Source organism: Cucumis melo, chromosome 4 (genome assembly GCF_025177605.1).
Source record: "Cucumis melo cultivar AY chromosome 4, USDA_Cmelo_AY_1.0, whole genome shotgun sequence".
Taxonomy (NCBI): Eukaryota; Viridiplantae; Streptophyta; class Magnoliopsida; order Cucurbitales; family Cucurbitaceae; genus Cucumis; species Cucumis melo.
The window spans coordinates 3,541,152-3,568,889 of NC_066860.1; the positions used below are offsets into that span (position 1 = coordinate 3,541,152).

The 27,738-nt window shown below is 31.8% G+C and overlaps 3 protein-coding genes across 5 annotated transcripts; all 3 read left to right on the plus strand.

The window, feature by feature from the left end:
• The first annotated feature begins 2,289 nt into the window (after positions 1–2,289).
• Positions 2,290–5,877, plus strand: LOC103503846 (ER membrane protein complex subunit 7 homolog). The gene is made up of 7 exons (XM_008468216.3): positions 2,290–2,569; positions 2,720–2,763; positions 3,565–3,673; positions 3,918–3,981; positions 4,077–4,193; positions 4,284–4,392; positions 5,506–5,877. The coding sequence occupies exons 1-7, from the start codon at positions 2,487–2,489 to the stop codon at positions 5,598–5,600; spliced, it is 621 nt and encodes a 206-aa protein (XP_008466438.1). The 5' UTR covers positions 2,290–2,486; the 3' UTR covers positions 5,601–5,877.
• A 940-nt stretch (positions 5,878–6,817) lies between these two features.
• Positions 6,818–11,627, plus strand: LOC103503847 (cysteine--tRNA ligase, chloroplastic/mitochondrial). Of its 3 annotated transcripts, XM_051083674.1 has the most exons (10): positions 6,818–6,995; positions 7,092–7,309; positions 7,411–7,474; positions 8,524–8,685; positions 8,916–9,086; positions 9,391–9,672; positions 9,839–9,964; positions 10,355–10,558; positions 10,855–10,956; positions 11,245–11,627. In XM_051083674.1, the coding sequence occupies exons 1-10, from the start codon at positions 6,927–6,929 to the stop codon at positions 11,479–11,481; spliced, it is 1,635 nt and encodes a 544-aa protein (XP_050939631.1). In that variant the 5' UTR covers positions 6,818–6,926; the 3' UTR covers positions 11,482–11,627. The 3 variants fall into 3 exon arrangements, with proteins under 3 accessions (XP_050939631.1, XP_008466439.2, XP_008466440.2); XM_008468217.3 differs by having other exon boundaries at positions 6,818–7,309; XM_008468218.3 differs by lacking the exon at positions 6,818–6,995 and having other exon boundaries at positions 7,224–7,309; positions 8,492–8,685.
• Positions 11,628–18,856: 7,229 nt separating this feature from the next.
• LOC103503848 (uncharacterized) lies at positions 18,857–23,310 on the plus strand. The gene is made up of 6 exons (XM_008468219.3): positions 18,857–19,263; positions 20,932–21,258; positions 21,382–21,430; positions 21,634–21,931; positions 22,185–22,266; positions 22,833–23,310. Exons 1-6 carry the CDS (start codon positions 18,943–18,945, stop codon positions 23,022–23,024), a joined length of 1,269 nt encoding a protein of 422 aa, XP_008466441.2. The 5' UTR covers positions 18,857–18,942; the 3' UTR covers positions 23,025–23,310.
• The last annotated feature ends 4,428 nt before the right edge of the window (positions 23,311–27,738 follow it).

A 27,738-nucleotide genomic window follows, 5' to 3' on the forward strand; every position in this document is an offset into this window, starting at 1 on the left:
CATTTGGAATAACTACAAAAACATGATAAGTAAGTAGAGCAACATAGATAACTTTGGTAATCCAGTTTGATCGATGATACAACATCTACATCTGGAGGAGCCTCAAGCCCAAGAAAAAGATTATAGTACTCTCGTAGGACGTAATGATTACAATAAAAAATAACAATTATCGTAACATGAGAAAAATTACTCTCCTGAATCAGTTTTCACGGGCTATTTCAACTTCAAGCTTTTTTCAACCCGTAAATTAATCTCACGTTTCCAATATGCTATTTCGTCACTCATTAGAACTCCATGTGCATATTGAATAATTACCTTCGATCCTTTAATTAGAGAAATTTAGGAATATCCTAATCGAAAAACCTCAAATCCATATAACTACCAATAATTAAGTAAATAACTAATAAAGGAAGTGAGATCACATTCCAACAACTATAACAATTATCATTATCAACCTTGTTGATTTTAGGATTCTCATAAAGAAATCTCGAAGAAAACCTATTTGCTCTCACTACCCCGAGTGGCTCCATTAGAACTAGATATTTTTAGAATGGTGAAGAAATGAATATTCCTCCATATTGTTGCCGTATTTAAGAACTTTATTGGGTATAAATGTTTATCATTGGTAGCACAATTCGAAGATGAAATCTCTAAATAAAGATAGAAACTCAACCGTTCTAGTACAATTAGAGTTATAAAATCTACAAATAAAAATAGAAACTCAATAGTTCTTCATCGGTTGGGACAGAAGGTATAGCCCAAGGAAGCATGGATTGATCATTAACTTCTTATTTAACTCTTAAATTACCCGAAAAAGAAAAAAATATATATAATTTATAAAGTTTTAAAAAAATATTTTTATCTCAATTTTTTTAATTTAAAAGATCTTAAAGTTGTGTATCTAAACTTCAAACGAGAAGGACACAATTTCTAAATATGTAATTATATATAGTCATCTCTAAACTTTAAAATATGTATAATAAGTCATCATATCAAACTATTTTGTTTTTGAAAATTAAGTAAAGAAAAAAAAAAGCTTTCAAAAGTTTATTTTTGTTCGTAAAATTTAACAACCTCTAAAAAGATGTGACATGATAATTTTTAAAAATAAACACAAAAAATAAAAAAGTTAACAAGGTGACTAATATATTTTATTTTGTCTTTTGTATATGTCATATATAGAATTCTCTTCCATGTATATTAAAAAAGAAATGTTAAAAATTAATTGTTGTATGGTACATTATTAAATTTAACTTCCTATATCTATTAGTCATTGAACAGATTTTATTAGGAAAAAAACCAGTGTACTTTTTCTTAGTAATTAAATTGATAGCGGAAAGCTGAATTAGATGTAAATTTAATATGATATATAACACTTCTCTAATCTGTACATTTGAAATTGAGGGAGGAAACAATAAAACAAGGGTTGAATAAAGAACCTAGACTATATGTTGTGATACCATTTTAAATCACCAACTCAACCAAAAAACTTAATCTATTAGTTGAAAGTAAATTTCATATAATATCTAAACACTCTATATAGTTAGAAATCGCATGAACATTTCATATAAATAAAACCACTTCTTCTATCGTCAAATATGGATATATGCATATATAATAGAAAGTGAGTTCATCAATTATTGTTGATCGACTCTGTTGGTGGTAAAGTAGGGATATTTGGTGGTAAAGTAGGGATATTTGGCAACAATGTGAAGTTGGGAAGGACGTGTTACCTAAATATCGTCATTGGACGGAGAGTCAATAGTCAAATTTAAAAAAGAAAGAAAGAAAGAAAGAAAGAAAATAGTGGTAGATCCATGATTTTATGCAAGAGGGCGCGCACAAGCTTATGTTGATGAAATTTTAAATGCACTAACATGATATCCAAATATCATAATTATATTGCTAAAACGAACATAACTAGTTAACATATGAATAGCGGTCGATCTAATTTCATGTTATGAGCACAATTCTATATAAATTTAAAATATAGTTCATTAAATACTAAATTTGTGTCGTATATAGTTCTTTTAACTTTGAAACACCTACTAGATCAAGAACAACTCGATTTTTGTGTCAGATATATTTTTTTGATAAAAATTAATTTAATTATTAATTACAAATTTAAAATTTGAAGATTTAATTAGAATCATAGATAATTCTTTTATATTTTTATGAATATAATACGACAATTAATTATGAACATTTTTACATTTTAATAATTTAAATTAAAAGTTTGTATGTCTGCTATATAGACTTGAGAGAATTATTATGAATTATTAGAGATTAATATATTAGTTATGTTTCAATGTAGTAAAGTAAATAAAACCTTAAAAGAGAAAGAAAATGAAAATCAGATGGGATCGGAGGGAGTAAAATTAGTTCTCCGTCCATTCTTGTGCTTTTCCTAATCACTCCGCAAGGAACTACAAGAACCGCGAGATCTTTCCTTTTCCGAAGCGTCCGCCATAGCAGAATCTTCCAAAATGCGTTCTCAAGTTTTCTTTCTCTTGCTTTCTCTCCAATTATTCTTCTCTCTGTTAACTTCGTCCCATGCTATTTCCTCTGGGTAGGTCTCACTGCTTCGTCTTTGATTCACTGTGACTTTATTTGTGCTCGACTAATCAATCGACAGTAATGATCGATGTTTCTGTCGAATTAGTGACGATATTATCTCTTTCCATTGTCTTTTAATCTCGTACGTTGTGGTTTTTGGCAGGTCCGGCGATGGATACACCATCTATGGTCGTGTGAAGATTCCAAGTACGTTTTTTTTTTTTCCTTATTCTACATGTTGTGAATGTTTTGTTGATATTGACCTTCAAGATAAATTTAGAATTGCTGGAAAACGAGAATTACGGAAGGTGAGGTGAATAGAAGATGCCTTAACCTAATCTAAGGGGATTAGAAAAATTCTTCGATTGACATTTAAATAATTATCAGAAGCAGGTCTTGATGTGGCAATGACCAATAAGTTAGCTGAATTACTCTGAGTAATTAACGGAACCTCCTCCCTTGAAGTTAGTTAAATTACTCGTGTATCTCTTCTGCCATGGAAGTACAGAAGTCCTTACTTTTAGTGTCCTCTAGAAGGTTAAGGTCTAAGCAAGATTATCCATTTCATCCTTCATATTTTTATTTCCCTCCACCATGGACTCGAGGTATCCACAAGCAAACAGTGATTCTGCTTTGTTAATGCTGGAACATTTTATCTGTATCGAGGTGGTTGGATTAGCATGAAATGGGGAAAAAGGATTTGCAGATCCTCACACAACTATTGTAGGTTCTCATAAAGCTCTTCTTTTGGAGGAGAGGCAACATAGATATGTTTCATGTTATGAGAAATAATAGTGAATTCTGTATGCAGATGTCATTTGTGTTCTTCGCCACCAGGGGTGACTAATATGTTAGAAAAATATATCCTCCTTAAAAAAATTTAGCATTACGAAGATTATAATTAGAATTTAATGATAATTCAAAATCAATGTTATATTTGCTTGTGATTCTATGATGAGATGATTGTGGTTATAGTCTGAGCTAACTATCCTGTTAAGCTTTTGGCAGGCAACACACTTAAAGGATTTGGACTTCCTGGAAAAACATCAAACATTAAAGTCATACTTAATGGTGGCCAAAGAGTAACCTTCTTGAGGCCCGATGGATATTTTTCATTGTATCCTCTATACGTTTTTAGTTAATTGAAAATGCTTCAATTGAAGGAGTTGTATTACTTTTAGGCTTATATAATCATCAACTGGATTTAGCATTTGATTTTATTTTTTCTCTTTGCCACCCTATGGTTAGTGTTCTAACTATTTTGGGTAGTTAACCTACAAAATTTGGCGTTACAGTTCACAAATGGGTCTCTAGTAAATTTTCTGAAGTTCCTGTAATTTCTTTAACTTAAGTTCTTAAAGCTATAATGTGCCAGCCGGAACCCATCTGATTGAAGTGGCTGCATTGGGTTATTTCTTTTCTCCCGTGGGTTTTCTTTTACTCCCATCAGCTATTTGTTTTTCTACAAATCTGGTTTCATTTGACTCATTTTTCTATTCTATTTTCTATTAATTCCTTAGGTTCGAGTTGATGTGAGTGCCAGAAACCCAGGTAAGGTTCAGGCAGCCCAAACTGAAAACAGGCGGGTGTTGAGTGAGCTTGTTTTAGAGCCTTTAAGGGATGAAGAGTATTATGAGGTTGGTTCAATGTAACCCTTTTTTCATGGACTTTAGGTATTGAATTTTATCTTTGATCTCACATTATCACTCAATCTCTTTGTATTATAGGTTCGAGAACCTTTCAACATAATGTCTGTTGTGAAAAGTCCTATGGGTCTGATGGTAGGATTCATGGTAATTGTTGTATTCCTGATGCCCAAGTTAATGGAGAACATAGGTACGCACTCATTTACTCACTAGACAGTTGTCACTGTCTTCACATCCTATTAATGGCTCTAAAATTTTCACTGGTTTAATTGCAAATTTCTTGTGCTGCTAATACGTTCATTCTTTATATTATTATTATTATTGTTATTACTATTATGAACTTTGAACTGTCTATTTTATTTTGAACTTTCAAAGTGTCTACTAGGTGGTCTGGATTTTTAATTTTGTATCTAATAGGTCCTCGAGCTTTAGAAATGTTTAAAAGGTCATTGAGTTTCAATTATGTGTCTAATAGGTCTAACACTTTCTAATCTTTTATACTAAATTTATGGATATATTAAACATAAAATTCAAACTCAATGCCTATAGAACCCAAAACTGTCAATTTTTGTTCTATAGATCCATGAATTTTAAAAAAACATTATTTGCCCAAGGACCTATTATACAAAAAATTTAAAATATAGAGATCTACCGTGTACAACATTTATAGTTTAGTGGCCTATTAGACACTTAATTCGAGGATTTATTGGACACAAAATTGATATTTCAGGGACTTATTGGAGACTTGAAAATTCTGGGTCCAATAGGCACAAATCTCAAAGTTTGGGAACTAACTTGTAGCTTAAAACCTATTAATATCTTCTAAATTTTATCCAGGGAACATAGGGAAAGCTGTATTATTTTTATATACAAAGTGCTCATCACAATTCTCTCTTTGAAATTTCTTTGACAATGTATTGATGAAAATTCTTCGAACTTTCCTCTTAGCATAGGCCCTTGGTTACTGTTATATCAATTTTTATTACTTCAATCGATGATATTTTCTCATGCCCAATCTCTTGGTGAAAGTTATGTTGCTAATTGTTTGCCGTCTTGATGAACCTGCAACTTCATTCAGTTCATCGCAAAAGATCAAATGGGGAAAGTTTTTAGATTTGGTTCTGCTCACAATTAATTAATGACCAATGGACAATATCTTGGCTGCCTTAAGGCAGTAAACTGGACCTAATTCAATTCTTTCTTTTAAATGAATGATCGTCTTTCTTCCCCCAATCCTACCCCCAAAATAAAATAATTATTCCGTCTCTCTGACTGGTATGATTTTGCAATATCCTATGAACAGACCCTGAAGAAATGAGAAGAGCACAAGAAGAAATGAGGAACCAAGGCGTCCCAACTCTATCAAGCTTGCTACCCGGGGCTGGCCGGAGCAGTTAAAAGGACCAATTTCGATATCAATTACATCTCCAGCTCAGATGCATCTAACTTCTGCGGAAAGCACTCAGAATTTCTAACAGTTGAAGCAAATGAGCCTAATCATCTTGTTGTTCTGGTGACCCGTGCTTCATTTTGATTTTGATAGTCGTATCTATTAGACATTACTTTGGTCTGCATTTCATTATTATTTTTAAGGAGTCCCTGAGCTATATAAACGTTCATCTTCTATGTTACCCAATTGGGACTAAACATCATTTTGATAATACTTCTCATTTCACATTCCCCCCTCCCCTCCCCCAATTGCTTTTGTGTGTGTGTGTTTTACCTATTATATTTGTTTGTGTCAGGATTTTCTTTGTTGTGAAATTGTGTTTAATAGGTTTATGTTTGATCTCTTTCAATGTCAGTGACTTTTAGGGATTTGAAGGATTCTACTAACTTGAATATATAAAGAAAATTGTCCATAGTTGAGGTGGTCATTTCAATTTTCGTGTTTTGAAAAAGTTTAACATATGAAATGTTATGAGACAATAGTTGACAAATATTGAATATAGTATGTCTTAGGATCGTTGAAAATATTTATAAAATATATTAAAATTTAGTTACATATCTGAAAATATTCTAATTGAAATTATCTCATGCTCAGAACGAGGGAGTAGAAAAAAAAATGTTAAATTATACAAAATACTCGTAAACTTTGCATTTATTGTCAAGAATATTTTTAAACTTTTAAAGTTATAAAATACCTTTAATATCTTTGGTTAGTTTTGGATGAAAAATTCATATTTGATGTTAAACTACCTCTAGACCTTCAAAAGTTTTAAAATTATTGGACACAAAAGATCATCACCATGCTTTTTTAATAATTAAGTATACGATATTTTTGAAAAATTACAAATATAATAAAATGTATCGATGATAGACTTTTTATAGAATTTTATGATATATTAGGATATATTAGTGATAGATCAATATTTGTGACATGATTTATTAATTATATTTATTTTTTATCGATAAATTTTGACAAATTTTATTATATTTTCAATTTAAAAAAAAATGTTATTGCTATTTACTGCTTTCAAAAACTTCATGGCATTTTTTAAAATTTTTTAAGTTGAAAATATAAATATTTTATCAATTTTATTTTATTTATTTATTTTTGATAATTTTTCTATATATATAAACTTTTTTTTGACAAATTAGAAAGTAACAAAAGCAAAAAAAAAAGAAGAAGTAAAGTTCGAGTTAAGAATCGCGGATAATGTATCTAACTAACGCCATAACCAAGAAGAAGGGGAAAGGGGTCAGAGGAAGAACAGACTAACAATGGCTTCCCTCCTTAAGTTCTACAATCCATTAACGTTCACTAGATTCACCCCCATTTCAGTCTCTCAGGTCATTCTCCGCAGAACTCTTCGCAATTCCCATTTCTCATTCTTCAATTCCGCTACAACTTTCGCTTGTTTCACTTCTTCTCCGACCTCATCTCAGCTCCCGGTCAGTGCGCCGAATCTCAAAAAAATAAACGCCGTTAGGCACGAGAGTACTTCCTCGGAACTGTGGCTACACAACACAATGAGTAGGAAGAAGGAGGTGTTCAAGCCTAAGGTCGAAGGCAAAGTGGGAATGTATGTATGCGGTGTTACTGCCTATGATCTCAGCCATATCGGCCATGCTCGTGTTTATGTTACATTCGATGTTCTCTATAGGTATTTGCTCTTTCTAAGTTTTGCCTTATTTTTTTGACCCCCATTTAAAGGTATTCGTATTTATAATACATTTGATGATACATTCGTGTTTATATAACCAGGTATTTGAGGCATTTGGGATACGAAGTTCTTTATGTTCGCAATTTCACCGATGTGGATGATAAAGTAAGTGAATTTGCTAAAGTGGTGGCATTTATGTAACAAACTGCATTTGTCCTTGCTAGATTGTTGCCTCCCTTGTACATACATTGCCTCTTCCTTTAGAGGGGATAGATTGATAATAACAAGAGGATCGAGAACGAAAATTGATTGAATTTTTCCCCTTTCAGTTACTTTTTGCTTGATTCTATGATTTGTATATCTGCTTTAGTGAATGGCTTTCATTTTCTTTTCTCAAAAGGGGTATCACTTTGGATAGGGTGATTGAATACTGCAATTGGTTGCTAAATTTTAGTGCTTAATGAAGTTTAATTTTCCGGAAGAACATATAGGTTACTTTCTTTGGTTGATTTTTTTAATGAAGCTTAATAATGTTGTGCTAGTGAATGTAAATGCATTAAGCGATTGCTTTACTTTTTTTGGTTGATTTCAATGTTGGTATGGTACGGCTCCTAGTTTCATAAGAAATTAGTCATTAAAGCATTCCATCATCCTTTAGTAAAGAAGGCTAAATTTCTTTGCTTGGAGTATACCAAGGCCACCGCTGCTAGTCCTATTTAACAAGGTGTATCCCTGTCCAAATCAACTTCTTCCTAAGGAATATACCGAGAAGGCTTGTCCTACATATCAGTGATCTTGGAACGGACTAATACCAAGAGATAATGAGAGGGTGGATTTATCAAGACTGCTTTCATAAATGTGATTTTTTGTATGGAGATCCAACCCTGAACCCCTTTCAATTTTTCGAGTAAAGAAGTCCTGATTTTCTGTTTCCCCATTTCCAACGTCCTCTCCACTGGTTAAGTGTTTTGAAATATAACTCAAATTCAACGCTGTTTTCCTGTCAAATATAACTCAAATTCATTCTACCTTCCTAGTTGTTAAATCATATATGCTTAGGAGATAGATTCCCGTTCTCTTTTGTTCTATGTAGCCAACTGGAACCTTTTGCACTTGTTTAATGCTTGAAATTATAATGTTTTTTCTATCTTGTTACCAACTTTTTTCATAATGCTCTGACAGGATCCTGAGTCTGCACTTTTCAAATTCTGTAGATAATTGCTAGAGCAAATGAGTTGGGGGAAGATCCACTAAATTTAAGTAGACGTTACTGTGAAGAATTCCGCAGGGATATGGTGTATCTTCATTGTTTGCCTCCTTCAGTTGAACCCCAAGTTTCGGACCATATGCCCCAGATTATTGACATGATAAAGCAGGTAAATTTTTACTTGATTTGTGGTCATCATTTGATAGAAGTTATTGCAATTGTATTATCCTGGTTTTTTAACTAGCCTTGAAACCATCTTTTATTTCAAAAAGTATACATTGTTCACTTGTTGAATTCTTTTATGCTCTATGTGTCACTCTTCTTGTATTACACTGGATTCTAGGCGAGGAGGCAGATGTGCATGACAAGCTATTAAGTGTTTCTCTTGTGTCTTGACAGATTCTTGATAATGGGTATGCCTATTGTGTTGATGGTGACGTATACTTTAATGTGGACAAGTTTCCAGATTATGGGCAATTGTCTGGTCGAAAATTAGAGGATAATCGAGCTGGAGAGCGGGTTTCTGTGGACTCCAGGAAGAAAAACCCTGCTGATTTTGCTTTGTGGAAGGTCAATCTGATATGCTTGTATTATTGTTAAGTGTTCCCTGCATAGCATCAAATCACGAGATTCTCTAAACGAAAGGGTTGGATAGAATTTTTTTTTTAAATTGAAGATGAATAACAAGATATAAACAACTCTATCAAAAAGTTTGAGCTTTATTTTAAGTATAGTTGAGCTGCCGTATCAGTGTAATCAATAAAGATAAACACAGCATGACAGCTCTTCAAAATTGTGTGATAGAGCCTTGCTTATCTTTCACATGCGTGACCTGTTTTTGTATTATTGTTGAAAGTCTTGTGGTATTATGCAGTCTGCAAAGGAGGGGGAACCATTTTGGGAAAGTCCATGGGGTCCTGGAAGGCCTGGTTGGCATATAGAGTGTAGTGCCATGAGTGCGTCTTATCTGGGGTATTCTTTTGATATACATGGTGGAGGGATGGATCTTGTGTTTCCCCACCATGAAAATGAAATAGCCCAGAGCTGTGCCGCTTGCAGAACAAGTAATGTAAGCTACTGGGTACATAATGGTTTTGTGACAATTGACTCGGAGAAAATGTCTAAATCTCTTGGGAACTTTTTCACCATTCGGCAGGTAGGGTTTAAAAAAATTTCATTTAGACTTCCCCATTTCCTTTTTCTTTTAAGTTTTTCTTCATTTTGAACAATGAACCTTAAAGAATTTCTTTGCAGGATTTTATTTTTGTTGTTTCATTTTATTACAAGAATCAGTTGTCAATATGATAACTATAAATTGCCAGGTGATCGATCTTTACCATCCACTTGCTTTGAGGCTTTTCTTGTTGGGGACACATTATCGTTCTCCAATCAACTACTCTGATTTACTGCTTGAAAGTGCTTCAGATCGCATTTTTTACATCTACCAGGTACTACAACATACAATTTTCAAAATGAGAAATCATAATTTTCTTTTCTTTCAAGTACAACTGGGGTTGAGAGATTTGAACTATAGACTTAGTGTGACACACTTGTATGTCAATTGAACTATACTCGATATAACGAGAAATCATATTTATACAGCCATTGCAACTACTATCATGACTAAGTAGACACTTCCAAGAATAGGGGTAGACAGTACACATGATAACATCACGCTGTTTCAATAAATACAATACAACTGCCACTACTATAAATAATATATCTATAATCTCTTCAACCTACCCACCTGATTGTTCCTGTATCATATATAAGATGATCAAATGTCTTTATCTTAGAGATTATTATCATTTAATTTCACTAAATTTGAATGGCTGCAGACTCTTGATGACTGTAGAACTGTCATTAGCCAGCAAGATGAATCAAGTTTTAAGGGTTCCATTGCCCCAAGTTTGATGGAAGAAATCAACAAATTCTACAATGTTTTTCTGACTTCAATGTCCGATGATATTCACACTCCTGTGGTTTTGGCAGCGTTGTCAGATCCTTTGAAAATTATTAATGATTTATTACATACTCGTAAGGTATTGCACAAAAGAGTAGCTCGATTTATTCTGATATAGATAATGGTTGGTTAGCTGCATCAGTGAACTTGTGTTTCATTCAGTACTATCTATTGATTAAAGTTGTGGTAAGATCGTTGTCATCTACCAAGGAGGTTCTCATATTTATTTAATTCATCTAGAAGATAAATTATGGAGCTTGTCTAGTTTAAGACTGAAACTGAATGTAAAAATGAACACACACACCCCACTCCCATATTTTGTTAACTTGATGCTGCTTTCATTCTTTGTAACACGTGTAATTCAAATCCATACAGGGAAAGAAGCAGGAATTTCGAATGGAATCCCTTGCAGCTTTGGAGAAGATAATTGGAAATGTGTTGTCCATCTTAGGACTCATGCCTGCTAGTTACTCTGAGGTAGAAATGGGCTGATGTTACTATAATAAAATCATGGAACAATCTATATAGGACTTCAATACATAAATAAATGCTTTACTTCCTCAACCTTGGGGTAAGAAGTATAGCTCACCCTTCAGAAACTGATAACAATGTAGAAAATTTTGAAATTTGGTTTGGACAAGTCAGCCAGTAACTTAATAGAATAGAACCTTCTTGCTTTCTCACTCAGTACTCTGTCATGCCACTGTAGCTGGCTTTGGTATGTTTATTTGGAAACAAACTGACTTAACAACTTTGCTGGCACAGGCTCTACAACAGTTGAAGGAAAAGGCTTTAAAGCGCGCAAAGATGACGAACGATCAAGTATTACAGAAAATAGAAGAAAGGAATGCAGCAAGAAAGAACAAGGAGTATGAAAAATCTGATTCAATCAGGACTGATCTAGCTGCTGTTGGAATTGCTCTAATGGATGGCCCTAATGGGACAACTTGGAGACCATCCCTCCCTCTTGCACTTCAAGAACATCAGGCTTCTTCAACTTGAATGATATCTTGTGCAAGAACAACACTTTTGTTTTGTAAGAATAAATGACCTTCACATCTTGAATTCTTCAAAGGGAAAAGAAAGAAAAAAAAAACACTAATGATCTTTAAAATTGAATGATATCTTTACCATTTTCTTGAAATAAATATAGGAAACTAAATATGGTAAACACATTACCTTGATTATTTTTATTTTTAAGGCACAAAATCATCAGCCAGCTACAAAAAGACTCATAATAACAAATTAATGGTACATTTAATACCATGGATATATGAATTATTGGGTCATGATATAATCATAAACTTGCCATAAGTACTACCATTAATGTCATTAATCCATATATAACCAAAGGGGACAAATCGATGAATTTTGAGAGCAATTTGAATTTTGGCTTCCATTCAGTAATAATTATATATTATTAACCACTAATGAAATATAGGCATGAATCATGAAATGCTCATTCGTTTGTCTAGTGTGGCTATCACATTGTGCAAGCTTAAATCAATTTTTTTATGTCATTTAAACTTCTTGATTGAGGATGTGTACCTTAAACATTAAACCAGTTGACAATAAATATATATGATTTTAGTAGAAAAAGTAACCCCATTGAAGCATACCCAAATGTTTGAAAATATAATTGAAATGTCTTTGAAACATTTCGAAGTTAAAAGAATTGAGTAGGCAAAATGTTTCGAATTAACTATATTTACACCAATTTAAGTTAGGTGTAAGCATCGGTCAATCAGAGTCGGTTTTTACACCAAAATAACACAAATTAACTATTGGTCAGTATCAATTTAAAAATCTTTGAAATTTTTTAAAAATGTTGTCAGCTTAGAATTTTTTAAACCAAACACAAACTGAATTTATCTCCGACTGACCACCTTCCGTTTGATTTGTTTTTTATCTATCATATTCAACCTTAATTTAAGTTATGTAAACACCATACGATATATGTTTGCTATATTTATTTATTTATTTTGAGAATGGTTTCATTCTATTCAAATATTTTTTTATCTTTACACTAATTTTCTTTTAAAGAAAAAAGAATCTTTTAAACTATAATAATGCAATATAACGTTCTTACGAAGAGGAAAACAAGGAAGGTGAAAGAAAGAAATTACTTCAAATTTTCGTTGATATGGAAAGACATTAAATACCAATTATTGTTTTCAGATATTGCTCATTAAATAGAATCGATTCAAAGGGTCCTTATAAATACGAATACATTTCCACACTTAATTCATCAACAAAACAACTTTTTTCACATTGACAAAGAAATTCACAAATTAAGAATAATGGTTGCTTCCATCAACTACTTTTGTGTACTGATCTTCTTCTTTTGTCTCCTCTCCAAAGGTAATATATATATATATATATATATATATATATTCTTTAACCCCTTACCATCAAGATTTTGTGTGATGACATCATTTACGGGTTCATTTGAAACAAAATCACGAGAGTTTATATGTTCAACCGAATAATATCACCTTCTTTTCTTAATAACTAATTTTATTTTACTTTTTTATAGGGATCAATTGCCAATGCTCGATAAATGACATAGTAATAAGTCAAAGCACAACTGGAAAAGAAGTGAATGGGAAGCAAGAATGGAGAGCAACAATCAGAAACAAATGTGTTTGTTCTCAATACAGTGTGAAGTTTGATTGCAATGGATTTAACACAGTTGAAAAGGTTGATGAATCCATATTAATGGTTGCTGGGTCAGTGTGTTTGGTTAACAATGGTCAACCAATCTTTAACTCATCACCAATCTCCTTCACTTATGCTTGGGATAATGCCTTCTCTTTCAAGCCTCTCTTCTCTCAAGTTGCCTGTTCTTAATCTTATTCTGAATTAGTTTAAACCCTAATTTAATTTACCAATAATGGAACAAAGTTTGTATTTTGCTCTTTAAATCATATATATATATATATGAACAATTTTATTTCAATTAATTTCTTTAGTCATCTACTCTTTTTTATATTTGTTCAGTACTTAATTCAGTGTATATCTTTTGCACTTTAAATCATATATTTATACCATAGTTAGGTTTTGGATAAAAGTAGGAAAATAATTTTCTAACAATATAACTTATAATTAAATTCAACTACGACCACGAGTGTACCTTTTTTTATTAAGAAGTTCATTGTTTAAATTTTCTATCTCATTTATACTAAAAAAATAGAAAAAATAATTAAAATAATGTATATTTGATATTATAATGGAATCATATATACGTAATTTGTCGTTTAAACACTCATTTTAGTCCCAAGTTCGGATATTTTAAACTTATTTTCAAAAGCATACAGTTAAAAACATATGTTTCGAAAACTACATGAACTAAAAAACTAAATTTTCCTTAATTTCGATAAGAATTGTGTTTGTTACCATAGTGTCAGTTATGTTCTTTAATTTGGTAAATTCTCTAAGTTTCCATTTCAATTTTTTTTTTTTATTTTTGAGTAAAATGAGCATAATTCAACAAGGAGTAGAATTATCGATTTTAAGATTAGATGTGGATTTTTCTAATTAACCGATATATTGGGAAAATATTTGACCTAATAGTGTAATGCCTTTTGACTTGTTGGTCCATGAGACCCGGAAGACATTAATTTTAAAAGGCAAAAAGAATTTTGTGTTTGGTTTTTCTAAATAAATAATATATATAAAGTTTTTTTTTTTCTTTTCGAGGGTTATAAAGTAAACAAACTATTTACACTTTGTGACAATTCTTATTTACCATGCAAAAGCTTTAACACTCGACCTCCTATTTTAGCTCATCCATTTCTCAATGGACTTGACTATTATACAATTCGTTGATATCACCAACGATAAATTAAATTTATATTCTTTCAAGGAGAGTAGTCAAAATCTTGTAAAAATAAGTAAGACTAACATATCAGTATATTGTTAAACCAAATTCACTCTAACGCTCACGTTAAAATCAAGTTTGGATATGACTCAATTGATAGAAATGGAAATGGAAAATAGTTCAAGTTTTCAACATACCTTTCTTCGTCCATGACTCGAATATCATATAGGTCAACTACTTTGTAACTGAAGTTGGCATGACTTCCCATTTTTGGGCCACTCTGACTTTCAATTCCACCTTTACCCATCCGAGCTATTATTGCTTGGGTCGTCGTTACACAATCTTTAATAAACTCGACTCTTGGGTAGACATTTGATGTCTAGTTAAATTCATCACTATTTGAAATATAATTAGGCTTCTTTTAGTGTAATAATTACTTTAAATTTACTATTTAGTTACATAAAACCTAATTGACATTCCAAGGATCTCAAACTATTATATTTCAAAGTAAGTTTACGAATTCTACAAAATTGGAGCTGTGATAAATCACATCATTTTTATAATATTTGTATAATAATCAGTGATATATATTGCAATTTATAAAATAAAAATGTCAAGGTGCAATTTATTAAAAGAGAAATAGGTCAAAAGTGGAAAGTAAGAATAAAAAATCCGAAGAAAAAAGAAAATGTGAAAATCTAAGAATCGAACTATAGTAAACTGATTTAAGTAAAATTATTATTAAGTTTAATAAATACTATAAAAAATTGTAGTAAAAAATAGAAAATAGAAAATTATTGAGTGAAGATTGATTTTTTTAATCACAAGAAAACTTAGATTTTTTAAAAAAAAAATATGATTTTTTATAGCTGAAATTACTTTCTCATGTGATTTATTAAAATAAATATATTAAATTTGTTTATTGGATATACATTAAAAAAAATCATAACAATATTATTATAATCCTTCTCCCAAATGTATATTATCATAACATTACCTATCATATATAATCCTTTCACCAAACGCATACTATCATAACACTATCAATTATAAACATTCATCTAAACAAATATTATCATAGCAGTAAGGGTGTGTTTATGAGTAGAAGGAAAAAGAATTTAGACCGAACCTTGTTTGGCCCAAATGTTATGTTAAATAGGAAAGGATTATGATAATTCTAATGTTTGGGAAACATGCGATGCATAAGAAAATAATATTGAAGTTTCAAATTCATAACTCATGGAAGTGGAGGGAAAGAAAACTGAAAAATTTTAAAAGGGAAGAGAAATAAAGTGGCGAGAGTGCAACGCATAAGAAAATAATATTATTGTTATGAAATAAAGAACCAAAAACTAAAAAAGAGTATTGCAATAACACAAAAGAAGAATAGAGACGAGAAGGACAAGATAAGACAATTGAACTCAATTGTGGTGTGTCTTACAAGGGTACCACACTCTTCTATTTATAGGACATATCATGGTATATGTTACTTATTGAATGAATATTACAATATGGAATTGAATGAGAGAGTTATATGAAAATTGTAACCTATGTAGATTATGGATATCTACATTTATAATATATCATTATATTCACAATACTCCCCTTTATCCATATTATATAAAAATAAATGCCTCGTTAAAACCTTACTAGTAAAAACCCGATGGGGAAAAAATCCTAGTGAAGGAAAAAGAGTACATCATTTTTATACATTTGATAACTGCCTCATTAAAAACCTTGTTAGAAAAACCCAATGAGAAAAATCATAGTCAAGGAAAAAAGAGTGCAATATTCCTATTCCTTGAGGGCAATATTTCTACTCTCCCTTATAGATACATCATTTGAGTTCTCTGAGTCGTCGCATTCCAATGTTGTGCACCAGCTTCTTTGAGTCGTCGCATTTCAAGATACATTAGTGCACCTATTGCACTAAGTTACGGTACTTCAGGACCAAGTAATTCTTCATTATCTTCTCGAGGCCGAAAGATATCCATTTTTACATCTAGTTATCGAACCGTAACTCTTCATTAAAAAAAAAAACTAACATTGAAATGTAAATAATATAAATAAACTGGTAAATGTTAAATAGATAAAACATAATGCAAATATTAGTTTTGGACATTATCATAATTAAAGGAAGTATTTGCTACTCCTTCATTAACATCATTTTTCTCTTCAGGAGACTCAAAGAAGTCTGTCACATCCAAATGAGTCATGTTGGAAGGGTCAAATACATATCTTGATAGACAAAGTTTACTTCCACATTCTTCCATTTTCCTTCAGTGAGGCTTGATAGAGGTCAACTAAGTGTTTGGATGTATGACAAGTACGAGTCCAATGACCATTCATACCATAACGGAAGCATTGATTTTCCCCACTTTTAATTTTCTTATTTTGTGGAGCCTTCCTTCTATGATCATTATTTGTGGTTTTTCTGAAATCTAAATGATTATTATCACGTAAAGTATAATTACTTCTTCCCGTACCATGGTCACGACCACGACCTCGACCTCGACCATTAATATTATTTAAAAATATAACATTGGAATGATGTTGCTTCATTGGTCGAGATTCATGGTTTTTCATTAATAACTCATTATTTTGTTCAGCCGCAAGAAAATATGATATGAGTTCAGAATACTTTTTAAAACCTCTTTCTCGATATTGCTGCTGCAGCAGCATATTCGAAACTGAAATGTTGAAAAGGTTTTCTCTAACATATTTCATTAGTAATTTTTTCTCCGCATAACAATAATTTTGAACAAATTTTAAATAATGCGGAATTATAATCACTTACTGATTTAAAATCTTGCAACCTTAAGTGTATCAAATCATATCGAACTTTAGGAAGAATCACACTTTTTTTTTTATGATCATACCTTTATTTTAAACTTTGCTATAGTTCATAGGGATCTTTTATCGTAATATATTCAATCTTTAGTCCCTTATGAAGATGATGTCGAAGAAAAATCATGGCTTTCGCATTTTCTTGACTTGGAGTCGTGTTTCGTTCTTTAATCGTTTCTCCAAGATTCATGACATCCAAATGAATTTCAGCATCAAGCACCCATGATAAATAATTATCACCATTGATATCAAGAGCTAGAAATTCTAATTTGGTAAGACTTGACATGGTAAACTATAACAAAGAACAAAGAAACTAACTTTATATTATAAAATTAACAAACATGTCAAACATGCATTATAAGACAACTTAGATAAATATTATATTATGCACATGATACAAAAATCAATGAAACCCATATATAATAATTCAAAGCATACATGTTAATGTACAATAATTAAAATTACAAATAAAAATTACATATACATATTATGAAAAATTAACAACAATACACACAAAAAATGTTAATTTTACAACATACTTATACATAATATGTTAAAACAACATAATTAGGTAAATTGATAAAAGCATTTAGATCATAAAAATAATTACAAAACTTATACTAATAGATAGTAAACAACTAAATTATAAACACAAATCATAAAGAACCCATAAACTATACATAGATCTTAAAATAATTGAAATAAGAACGAAACATAAACAATCACATAAATCATAAAGAAATTAAGATAAACTAAACCATAATCTTATCATGAACTAAAAATAATTTTTTTTTTAACAAACGATAACCATGTAAGCATAATATGTAAAATTACAACATGCAATAGGTCTAAAATATTCCATTCTCAAACATTTAAACTATGCATGATGTATACATGGATTATTTCATGTAATATTAACAAAAACAAAATCACAAAAAAATAAACTAATATTATAACCTACCTTTTGTAAATGATAAAATTGTAGAGTGTCTTACTAATAAACGTGTTATGAAATAAAGAACAAAAAAACTAAATAAGAATAACAATTGAACTTTGTCTTACAAAGACACCACATTCCTCTATTTATAGGACATATTATGGTATATGTTACATTATGAAATTCAATAGAATGAATGTTACAATATGAAATTGAATTGAGAGAGTTATATGAAAATTGTAACCTACGTAGTCTATGGATATCTACTATTATAATATATCATTATATTTACGATAATTATAATATATTTTTACCAAATTATTCAGAGTTAATCACCACTATTTTTAAATCGAAGCGTTAATCTTAATGGCATGTTTGGGGTGGGGTTTTAGAGGGAAAAGGATTAGGAAATTGGGCCAAACCGTGTTTGGCCCAAGGAATATGATAAATAATTCTAATCCCTAAATAACCCTATCTTATCCTATTTTTACTTTCTTACAACCCTACATTACCCTACCTAAATAACCCAATCTAAATTCTATTATTATTTTTTAAATTACTATAATCATAATTCTTCCCCCAAACACATATTACTATAACACTAGTATCATAATCTCTCCCCCAAACACATACTATTATAATACTACTTTTTATATTCTTTCCCCCAAACACATATTATCATAACACTAGGATTATCATAACACTAGGATTATTATAATCCTTTTCCCCCTAACTCTTTCCCTCCCTAAAAGTTTGTATTTTGCTGTATTTAAAAAAACAATTCCAAAGATCCTCTCCTCCTCTATTCGGCAATTTTCCTGGAAACTTCCTCTCTAACTTTGACACAGTTTCTCCGGTGATGTTCTCCGCCGGAGACGCCTCCTCCGGCGACTTGGAGTTTCTGAGCGACGATGACGCGTGGTACAATGCGACCGTGAAACTCCAAGGCAAGGTTCTTAGGGTCAGTTATTGCGAGTTCTCTGAGGAACATGACAATGTCTTCGACGCCGATCATTTCCAGAGCTTATCGGAGTTGAGCGTCTTCGAAGCTAGGTTTCGGCCTATGTCCAGACAGTTGCAGGATTATGAATGCCCTAACGTCCACCCTGGAATGCCCGTTTGCGCTTCATACTCCTCTCGAGCCGATGATGTTCGCTTCTACGACGCTCTTGTGGAAGGGGTTCGTTCCTTTGCTTTATACTTCTTCTATTGTTTGATTCTGAGTTCATCTCTGATTCCTTTTGTTTGAAATTTTAGTCTCTGAGTTACTTTAACTTTTTCGAGCAGGACCTCTGTTTAGAAACTTGTTGTTGTGATTTTCGTTCTCACACTGAAGATAGTCTCTCCAGTGGTGGAGTCGTTGTTTATTTATCTATTCGTTTTTTTTCTTTTTCTTTTTTTTGTGTATTATTTTAAGGATCATAGATGGTCTAAGACTGTTCCATATGCCACAGGGGTAGTCTGAGTTTTGGAAGTATTGTTTCAGAGCATGCATGGTTTACAGTTATAATGCCGTTTTACTGATCTTAAAATGAACTTTCTGAAATTATTTTGGAATATGGATTAAAATATTGTTTTTCCTTGATTCTATATATGAATTTGAAACTTCAATATTTTATTCTAACTCTTTTGTGCATTTTAATTCTTAAAATTTTATAAAACTTCATTTCTTTTTATTAAGTTCTGAGTTGTTTCAAAATTCAAGGATTAAAGTGATTTTTTATTAGCTCAATTAACTGGACCATATTTATATGCAATCTGTGACATCTATCTATGAGTTGTTCATATGAGCAAGACAATAGCCCTCCTCATATCTTCACGTTGATATGGTATTATCCACTCCGGAGTATGACCCTCCTGATTTTGTTTTTGGTTTAACCCAAAAGATCTCAGGTCATTGGATATAGTTATTTTTATTTATATACCCATGATCTTCTCCTTATCTAAGTAATATGAGACTTTGCATGCGTCCCCAACAATCCTCTCCTTAAACAAAGTACCATTCAGTTTTCTCTCAAATTGTTAACTGTTCATCTAACTCGTATATGGGGAAACTTCTTTTCTCTAGAGCACACCGCCAATTCGATAGAGCTTGACCACAAATTTTCACCATGGCTACATCTTTCAAGGCTCACCACTTTTTTATTTGGCATTCAAGTATTCTACTGACATGACTGCATCTTTTAGTTAGGGGCATGACTCCAATACCACTCGGCCCTCTAAATATCTCCTCAGACCACATTGGTACGATATTGCCCACTTTGACCATAAACATTGTGACTTTGTTTTTGGTTTCATCCAAAAGTACTCGTATCATTGGAGATTATTGTCTCACTTATATACTTATGATCTTCCTCCTTATTGAGTCAATATGGAACTTCAGTTGCATTTTCAACAAATAAATTAGATCCTGTCATAACTCCATGGTTAAGTATGCTTGGGCAGTAGTAGTACTAAGTTGTTCACTTGAGAAGTCTTCATGTTGTACCTCTTTTTATTTCTATTAATAAAAAAAAATCTACCTGTTCTTTGAAGTGTATACTCTAATCCAAGTAGTGTTATTTTGACATGAGTTGAGGTCTCATTTTATTGCACGTTTTAGGCTTGCTTGTGGACATAGGATGTTACGATGAAATAACAAATGAAATGTACTACGGACTTGTATTTTATTTTTGGGCATTATTCATGAAGTCATTATGTATGTCTTAATTGTCAATCCCAGCGCATATAGTTGATGAGCAATAATATATTGGATTTTTGAAGAATGCTTAATTCAAATTTTCATATAGTATCAATTCAATTAGAAGACTTGGCATTTTCATTTTCTCCATGACTCGTGCATTGGTAGGTGGATTATCTTGAACACTCTTATGCAAATGGAGAAGAAGAATGCTTATGCAACTTTATCCTTTTATGGCAGCGTGGTCCAAACTCTGGGAATTTGACAATTGCCAGTATTGCTAACATGTGTCAAATTCAATTTGATAAAATTAATGACACAGTGTTAGCGACCTTCTTCAGAAAAGTTAGGGAGAAAATCGAAACCAGAATGAATAGAGGTAATATCTGTTCTGAAGATCACTTTCCCACCCATAATGGCGGTGGTGCTTGTCAGAAGGATGACTGCAGCCTAAAATTAAAGCACCGGCTTTCCTTTTTTGAACGCATGGACCAGGTGAGTACTATGTCTAGAGCAATAGGTTCTTACGTTCCAACTTCCATTTGCATCAGAGGGCTCCATTTCATACATCATTTCATTTTGTTTTTATCAGTATTTGATGGCTCTCTCCATTTCTAGGAAACACGACGTGCCAAGCGTTCTTCTGGGGACGTAGAGCCATGGGAAGGTAGAATTTGTTATTTAAGGAATGAACCCAATCTCTCAGTTATCTCATTAAGTGTGGATAAAGAGATCTTTGAGGCAAATATTATTTCTCCAATTGAAATTGTGGTATCTTAATCAATAATCATGCACCAAGCACCAAGCACCATTTAACAATTCTTAATCCCTGTTTTGTTTTTTAATTGGACTTATTTTTCCCTCCCATAGACCAACTGTCTCTCAGTTCCAGAAAGCGTGAGGTAATCGAGCAAGATACTGATATTGGTGGAATGAAGTATCAGTACATGATTTTACTTGAGAACCTAGATAAGGGATTGGCTCCCCTAAAACTTGCCAAATTCTTATATGAAGAAACTTTGATCTTACCTCGAGTATACATCTTCCCAAGCTTAACATTTGAGTTATATGCAAGGGGAGCTGTTGTAATGAATTGCAGAAAGAACCTAAAGAGATTGTATGATTTTTTGGACAGTCCAGATCATGTCATTTTATCCTCCCAAGGAAGGTAAACTTTTGTTCAGATATATTATAAATCATCAAACCTTTCTACTAAATGTACACCTCTCTCTCTGGATTTAATCATTTAACTCTTTCTAAGGAAATATCTTACCTGGTCCCAGTTAACAAACAAGAAAATTTTATAGTGTAATGATAAAGTTGGAACTTGATTACAATTCAATTCGTAGCTTCTATAAATCCTTGACTGTCGAGATTTTTTTCCATTTTATAGGTTGTGAGTTTCCACTCATTTTCTGCAGGCCCTTGGTAGTAACTGGAAAAATAGCAAGGCACGAAACTTTTGGGACATTGGCGGCCGGGGCTATGGTTCTAGACTCTGAAGTGAGTTCTTATTTACTCTTTTGACGTTTTTGTAGTAACAGGAGTGGCTCTATTATCTCTCGTAGTTGCGTTTGAAGTTATTTTTGGAAAAATGAAAGAGATGTCCAATATTTAATTAATTAAACAGTGTGTATCATGTTCTGAATTCTTAGTATAAATGATGCCTTCAAGTTTCTTCTAAATAGTTCCATGTAATCCGTTCATGTTTTAGAGTGATTTTAAAATTGTTAAAAATTACACGTGTCAGGTTTAAAATCACTCCAAATTAATACAATGTTTAATTTAACACTTCTAAATGCAATTTTCGCACGGTTAAGTTTGATTTCAATTGATTAAAAGCATTTTCTGAATGATTTTGAAACAGATATAAGTGTTTTAGTCTTTCCAGACTCACTCTCTAGCATGGCAATATAATTAGTCCCACAAGAAAATGATGGAAGACGATCTAGAGTCGTTATTGAACAGTGATGATAGAAACAATATAGCTTAGGAAGTAATGTAGGAATCTAACCTGGTATTTTACTTTTGATGTGATGGTTGTTGCTATTGATCTTGATTGGTTACAGAATAAATTTGGTAATGAAAAAGATGGGAGGGCGTCTTGTGAGCTGAAGGTTGTGAAAGTAGGAACAAACGAGTATTTGACTGCAAAGCACATGAAGGAATTGTTCGTGGAGTTTCTTAGCCATCAAAGGGGATTACAACAAAGATTGGCCATGGAGGAGAGCAAGATATATTGCAATGGTGCTTTGCAATAAAAAGTGTAAAATCAATCATATGTTAGTTGGATAAGGTTCTTGTTTTTGTGGAAAGAAAAATACTTCGTGTGTACATTTTACATTGTGGATAATGGTGTAGGCTGTGGAAACCACTTCAACTTTTTGTGTAGGCCTTCCCCTTGTTGAATTCATGTAGGATTTTGTCTGTATAGAAAGAAATTAACAATTAGATGTACTCATTAGTCATGGAAAATTTGGTTTCCCCAAACTCCAAGGGCTAATTTGCTCATGAAATGGAATGACTTATTATAGATTTTGATTGGAATGGGAGAATCAAAACTTTAATAACTTAACTAATTTAAAGTAAAATGTATATTTGCATTCAATTTTTATAAATATGATATTCTAAGGTGAATGTTTACGACATCAATCAATAAATACTTTAACAAAAGTGTATGAGCACTACATTTAAGATCAATCAACATTCTAAATGTAATAATGGAATATCTAACAACAATCAAGACTTTTGATTATTTCGTCAAGACTTTTGATTATTTCATTAGGTTGGCATTATCCATGTTATAGTTCAACATTTTATGAGGTTATTTTAAACTTTTTCAATTTTTTAGTTTTCGATGGGTTGGCTTTTGCTATATCCCAAAGTTTAAAATGATATTGTTATGAACAATTCTTTTTGCAATTATAAATTAAACTTTTCCAAACTCTTAAAAAGTCAATTCAAATGATAGTCTCCTTATATAGAAATATTTTATTTATTTCTAGAAAAAGAAAAAGATCTTATGTGACTAATAATACAACGCTTAATTTATCTCCCAAGTCCTAACAAAGAAAGTGCAAATATGTAAACATATATATATATATATACATTCAAATACTTTACAATTTTGTTTATATTCAAATGATTTTTCCACCCATCCTCCAATAGTAAGATATTAAATAGTAATTATTAATTTTTTTTTTCTAATTTTATGTGCATTTAAAAATTTATTGTCCCTTCAAAAGGTTCCCTATAAATATGACTGCATACCAAAATTTATTAGCCATAAAAAAAAAAAGTATTAACATTTTAATTTTCACATTGAAATAGAAAAGAAAAAATACACAAAAATGGTTGCCTCCATCAAGTTTCTTTGTGTACTCTTGTTCTTTTGTCTCCTCTCCAAAGGTATATATTATTTCTGCTTAAAATATATATATACAGTACTTTAAACACACTTGAAAGTACCTCTAGTCTTAGATAATGAATTAACCTATATTATTGTATGTTATATGATACTTATTTCATCATGTTATAGTTAGGCCTCGTGAATTTGAAATGCATGTAATAAGTTTTATCGTCCAAATATGAAAGTTGAGCGTCTAAAATTAAACAAGAAATGGTTAAAACTAACGTAATGAGTCCCATTCAATGAGTACTAGTCGAGTCGAACATATATATATATATATATATAACTGGTTTGGATGATGAGGAGGAGGAGGAGGATTATATTATATTATTATGATTTTCAGGAAATTGTCAATGTGTGTTGAATGACATTGCAATAAGTCAAACAACAACTGGATCTATAGTGAAAGGGAAGCAAGTATGGAAAGCCACAATTACAAACAATTGCATTTGTTCACAATCAAGTTTGAAATTGGATTGCAATGGATTCAACACAGTTCAAGAAGTTGATCCATCCATATTAGCAGTTGCTGGGGCAGTGTGTTTGGTTAATGGTGGTCAACCAATCTTTGATTCTACACCCATCTCCTTCACTTATGCTTGGGACAATGCCTTCCCTTTCAAGCCCCTCTCCTCTCAAATCAATTGTTCTTAATTAATATATATGCATAACCCTTCTTAGCTATCATATCTTCTCTTATGATTTACAAATAAATAAATGAGTACACAGAGATTTTGTATTAATTACTTTTTTTTTCATGTTTATGATATATGAATTATTATAGAGTATAAATTAATTGGTTATGGTATATATATACCCTTTAAACGAATATATGCTTAGTGTACTATATATTATATATGCATGTTACATTTTAATATACTTGATACTAATTGATATTGAGTAATTGAGAGGAGAGAGAAAATTTTATCTAATAGTATGAGATTCCATCTCAAAACCAATTGATAATAAAAGAAGCATAAGATCATCTATCTTGTAATGATATGAATCTTCTTGATTTTTTCGAGGTGTGAATCTCAACATCTCAACAAGCTTTTAGCTAGATTCATAATTAAGACATCCGCTCTTGATTTTAAGGAAAATAGAGATCACGACAATATTGCAATAGATAAAGAAAAAGAAAAGTAGAAAAGAATGTACAATATATAATTAGAAAACAACCCTATAAGAATCGACACCATAGGGTTCAAAAAACGACCCTAGTGAGCAAGAATTGTACACACAGCTTAAAGCTAGCCATGCACATAAGTTAAAAGTTAAGAATCCAAATTAAATAAACATAATTATAACGAATCACCGTTGGTGCAATTTTTGGTATCAACAAAGTGATTTCTATCTAAAAAATAAGGTTAATTTTCATAAATTTAAATAAAAAACGCAAAAGTATTTACGGCTCGAATAACAAAAAGCAAATGTCTAGGAAGTCGATACAATATTTTCATAAATTCCAGATTTGTCCATGAATATTGCGGACGATCCATCACTTCTTTTTCTTCTTCTTTGCAATTTGTTCATTTTCTCTTCCAGATTTCTTCATCTCCTCTTCCAGATTTCCTTTTCTTCTATTTTTAAATGATTCATTCTTCTGTTTAAATCTTCGATTTCATCTTCACTGTTTTCGACAAGATTCTTTGTATCTACTTCATCTTTCTCATATTCAAGAATATATAGATTATCTAAATATCATTTTGACATGATCTGAACGATCATTTATTATTTTCAACACGATCGTTTACCTTTGTCAACACGATTGTTTAAATTTGAAGTCTTTTTCTCATCGTTTAACACTATAAGAAATCGTGGGATTCTCGACGCACAAAACAACATCGAAAGATAACACGTCGGGACAAACACCTTTCTTCGACGTCGTTTTGAACACGTCGGAAAACGACGAACATATTATTTAATATTACCTTTTTCCGACGCCATGCATGGAACGTCAAGAAATAAGACGCCATTCTCGACGTCTGGGACTAGGATGTGAAAATAGTTTGCAATTAAATTAAATATATAGCTTCTCCTGATGCCCCATGTATGGAGTCAAGAATGGACACCTCTGTTCCTGATGGTACTCATCATGCGTCGGTAATAATTATAACCATTCCCTACACCATGTAAGGATCGTCGAAACATATTCGAACATTAATTATGCTAAATCAAGATTTCCGACGCCTCATGCATGGAATAGGTAAAACCATTTCCAACGAATCACTAATGGCGTTAAAAATAGGGGGATCTCTCAACGTTTTCGTGCTGCGTCAAGAGTTCCCTTATAAAAAAGATGTTTCAATCTGTGAAACACAAAACTGAAATAGAAGAGAGGAGAAAGAGAATTCGACAAAATGAAAGAGGAGAAAGAGAGATCGTTGTCGTTGCCGCCATGACCTTGTCGTCGTGCCTCTCCTACTGTCAGTCGTCGATCATCCCTATTTGAGGTAAGTTTAAAACCCTAAATAGTTTAGTTTAAGTTATGTTAGTTTAAATAGTTTAGTTTTTTGTTTTTTGAAATTAGTTTGAGGATATTTTAATAGTGAATTAGTTTTAGGATATTGTTTAGGAATATATTTTGGTTTTTGAAGTTGAAATTTTGAATGTGGGTTGAAAATTTGAAGGGGGTTTATTTGAGAAATTGAGTTGAGGAATTGAAAATTTGAATGTGTGGGTTGAATTTGAAGAGGGAGAGGGGGTTTAATTAAATATTTGAAGGAGGTGGGTTGAAAATTAGGGGGTGAGGATGAAATTTTGAGGGAGGGGGTTGAATTTAAATTTTGAAGGGGGTGGTGGGGGGAGGGGTTAATTGAGTGTAGGAAGGGCGTGGGGTTTGAATCGAAAATTTGAGAGGTTAGAGTTGAAAATTTGAGGGGAGGGAGGACAAGGGTTATTATTGTTTTAAAAATTCTGTAATTTGTGGTTGAGATTCGTTTTAGCTATATTGTAGTTATGGTAGCCTTTAGTTCATATTTAGTTATTTATTTCTTAGTAGTTTTGAAATTCTTTGTTGTTGATTTGGGACGGCTATCCTGCAATTATAGTAGCCGTTTTTTGTACCAACTTAGTTTTGAATTTGTTAGTTAGGGTTTGAAGATGTGGTAGGTAGCTTGTAAAGTAGCATTGTTGGAAGGGTAGGTAGTATGCGAAGATTGAAGTTGTTTTTGGTTAATTTGGTTGTGATGATTATCCTGCAGTTATGGTAGCCTCTGTAGTTTAAAGTTAGATTTAGTGAAAATTTTGGAAGATTGTTTTTGCTTATTTAGGAGAGTAAGTTTAGGGTATGAGAGGAGGAATATTCTTCTAATCAAACTTACTTATGTTTTAGGGGCTTTAACGATGGACAAAGGTTTGATGATACTTAGGAATAAGTTTTCCATTGAGTATGGGGAGGGAGTGACCAATTTTTAGATGTTGCCAAGTTTCATGATGATTATGAACGAATAAGGTGTCTATGCAAGAGATGTATGAACTCAAATTGGAACTCATTAGAAGGTGTGGAACGACATCTACGTACTTACTATTGGAATATCCCCCTACTACACCGAATAGGTGTATCA

Excerpts from the sequence above, each read along its gene's own strand:
- LOC103503847 (XM_008468217.3), top strand. The coding sequence starts at position 6,927 with ATGGCTTCCCTCCTTAAGTTCTACAATCCATTAACGTTCACTAGATTC. Across the intron at positions 9,673-9,838 it reads ACTTTTTCACCATTCGGCAG|GTGATCGATCTTTACCATCC; the intron begins GTAGGGTTTAAA and ends ATAAATTGCCAG. Across the intron at positions 10,559-10,854 it reads ATTTATTACATACTCGTAAG|GGAAAGAAGCAGGAATTTCG; the intron begins GTATTGCACAAA and ends AAATCCATACAG.
- LOC103503848 (XM_008468219.3), top strand. The coding sequence starts at position 18,943 with ATGTTCTCCGCCGGAGACGCCTCCTCCGGCGACTTGGAGTTTCTGAGC. Across the intron at positions 19,264-20,931 it reads ACGACGCTCTTGTGGAAGGG|GTGGATTATCTTGAACACTC; the intron begins GTTCGTTCCTTT and ends GTGCATTGGTAG. Across the intron at positions 21,932-22,184 it reads ATTTTATCCTCCCAAGGAAG|GCCCTTGGTAGTAACTGGAA; the intron begins GTAAACTTTTGT and ends CATTTTCTGCAG.
- LOC103503846 (XM_008468216.3), top strand. The coding sequence starts at position 2,487 with ATGCGTTCTCAAGTTTTCTTTCTCTTGCTTTCTCTCCAATTATTCTTC. Across the intron at positions 2,570-2,719 it reads TCCCATGCTATTTCCTCTGG|GTCCGGCGATGGATACACCA; the intron begins GTAGGTCTCACT and ends GGTTTTTGGCAG. Across the intron at positions 4,194-4,283 it reads GGGATGAAGAGTATTATGAG|GTTCGAGAACCTTTCAACAT; the intron begins GTTGGTTCAATG and ends TTTGTATTATAG.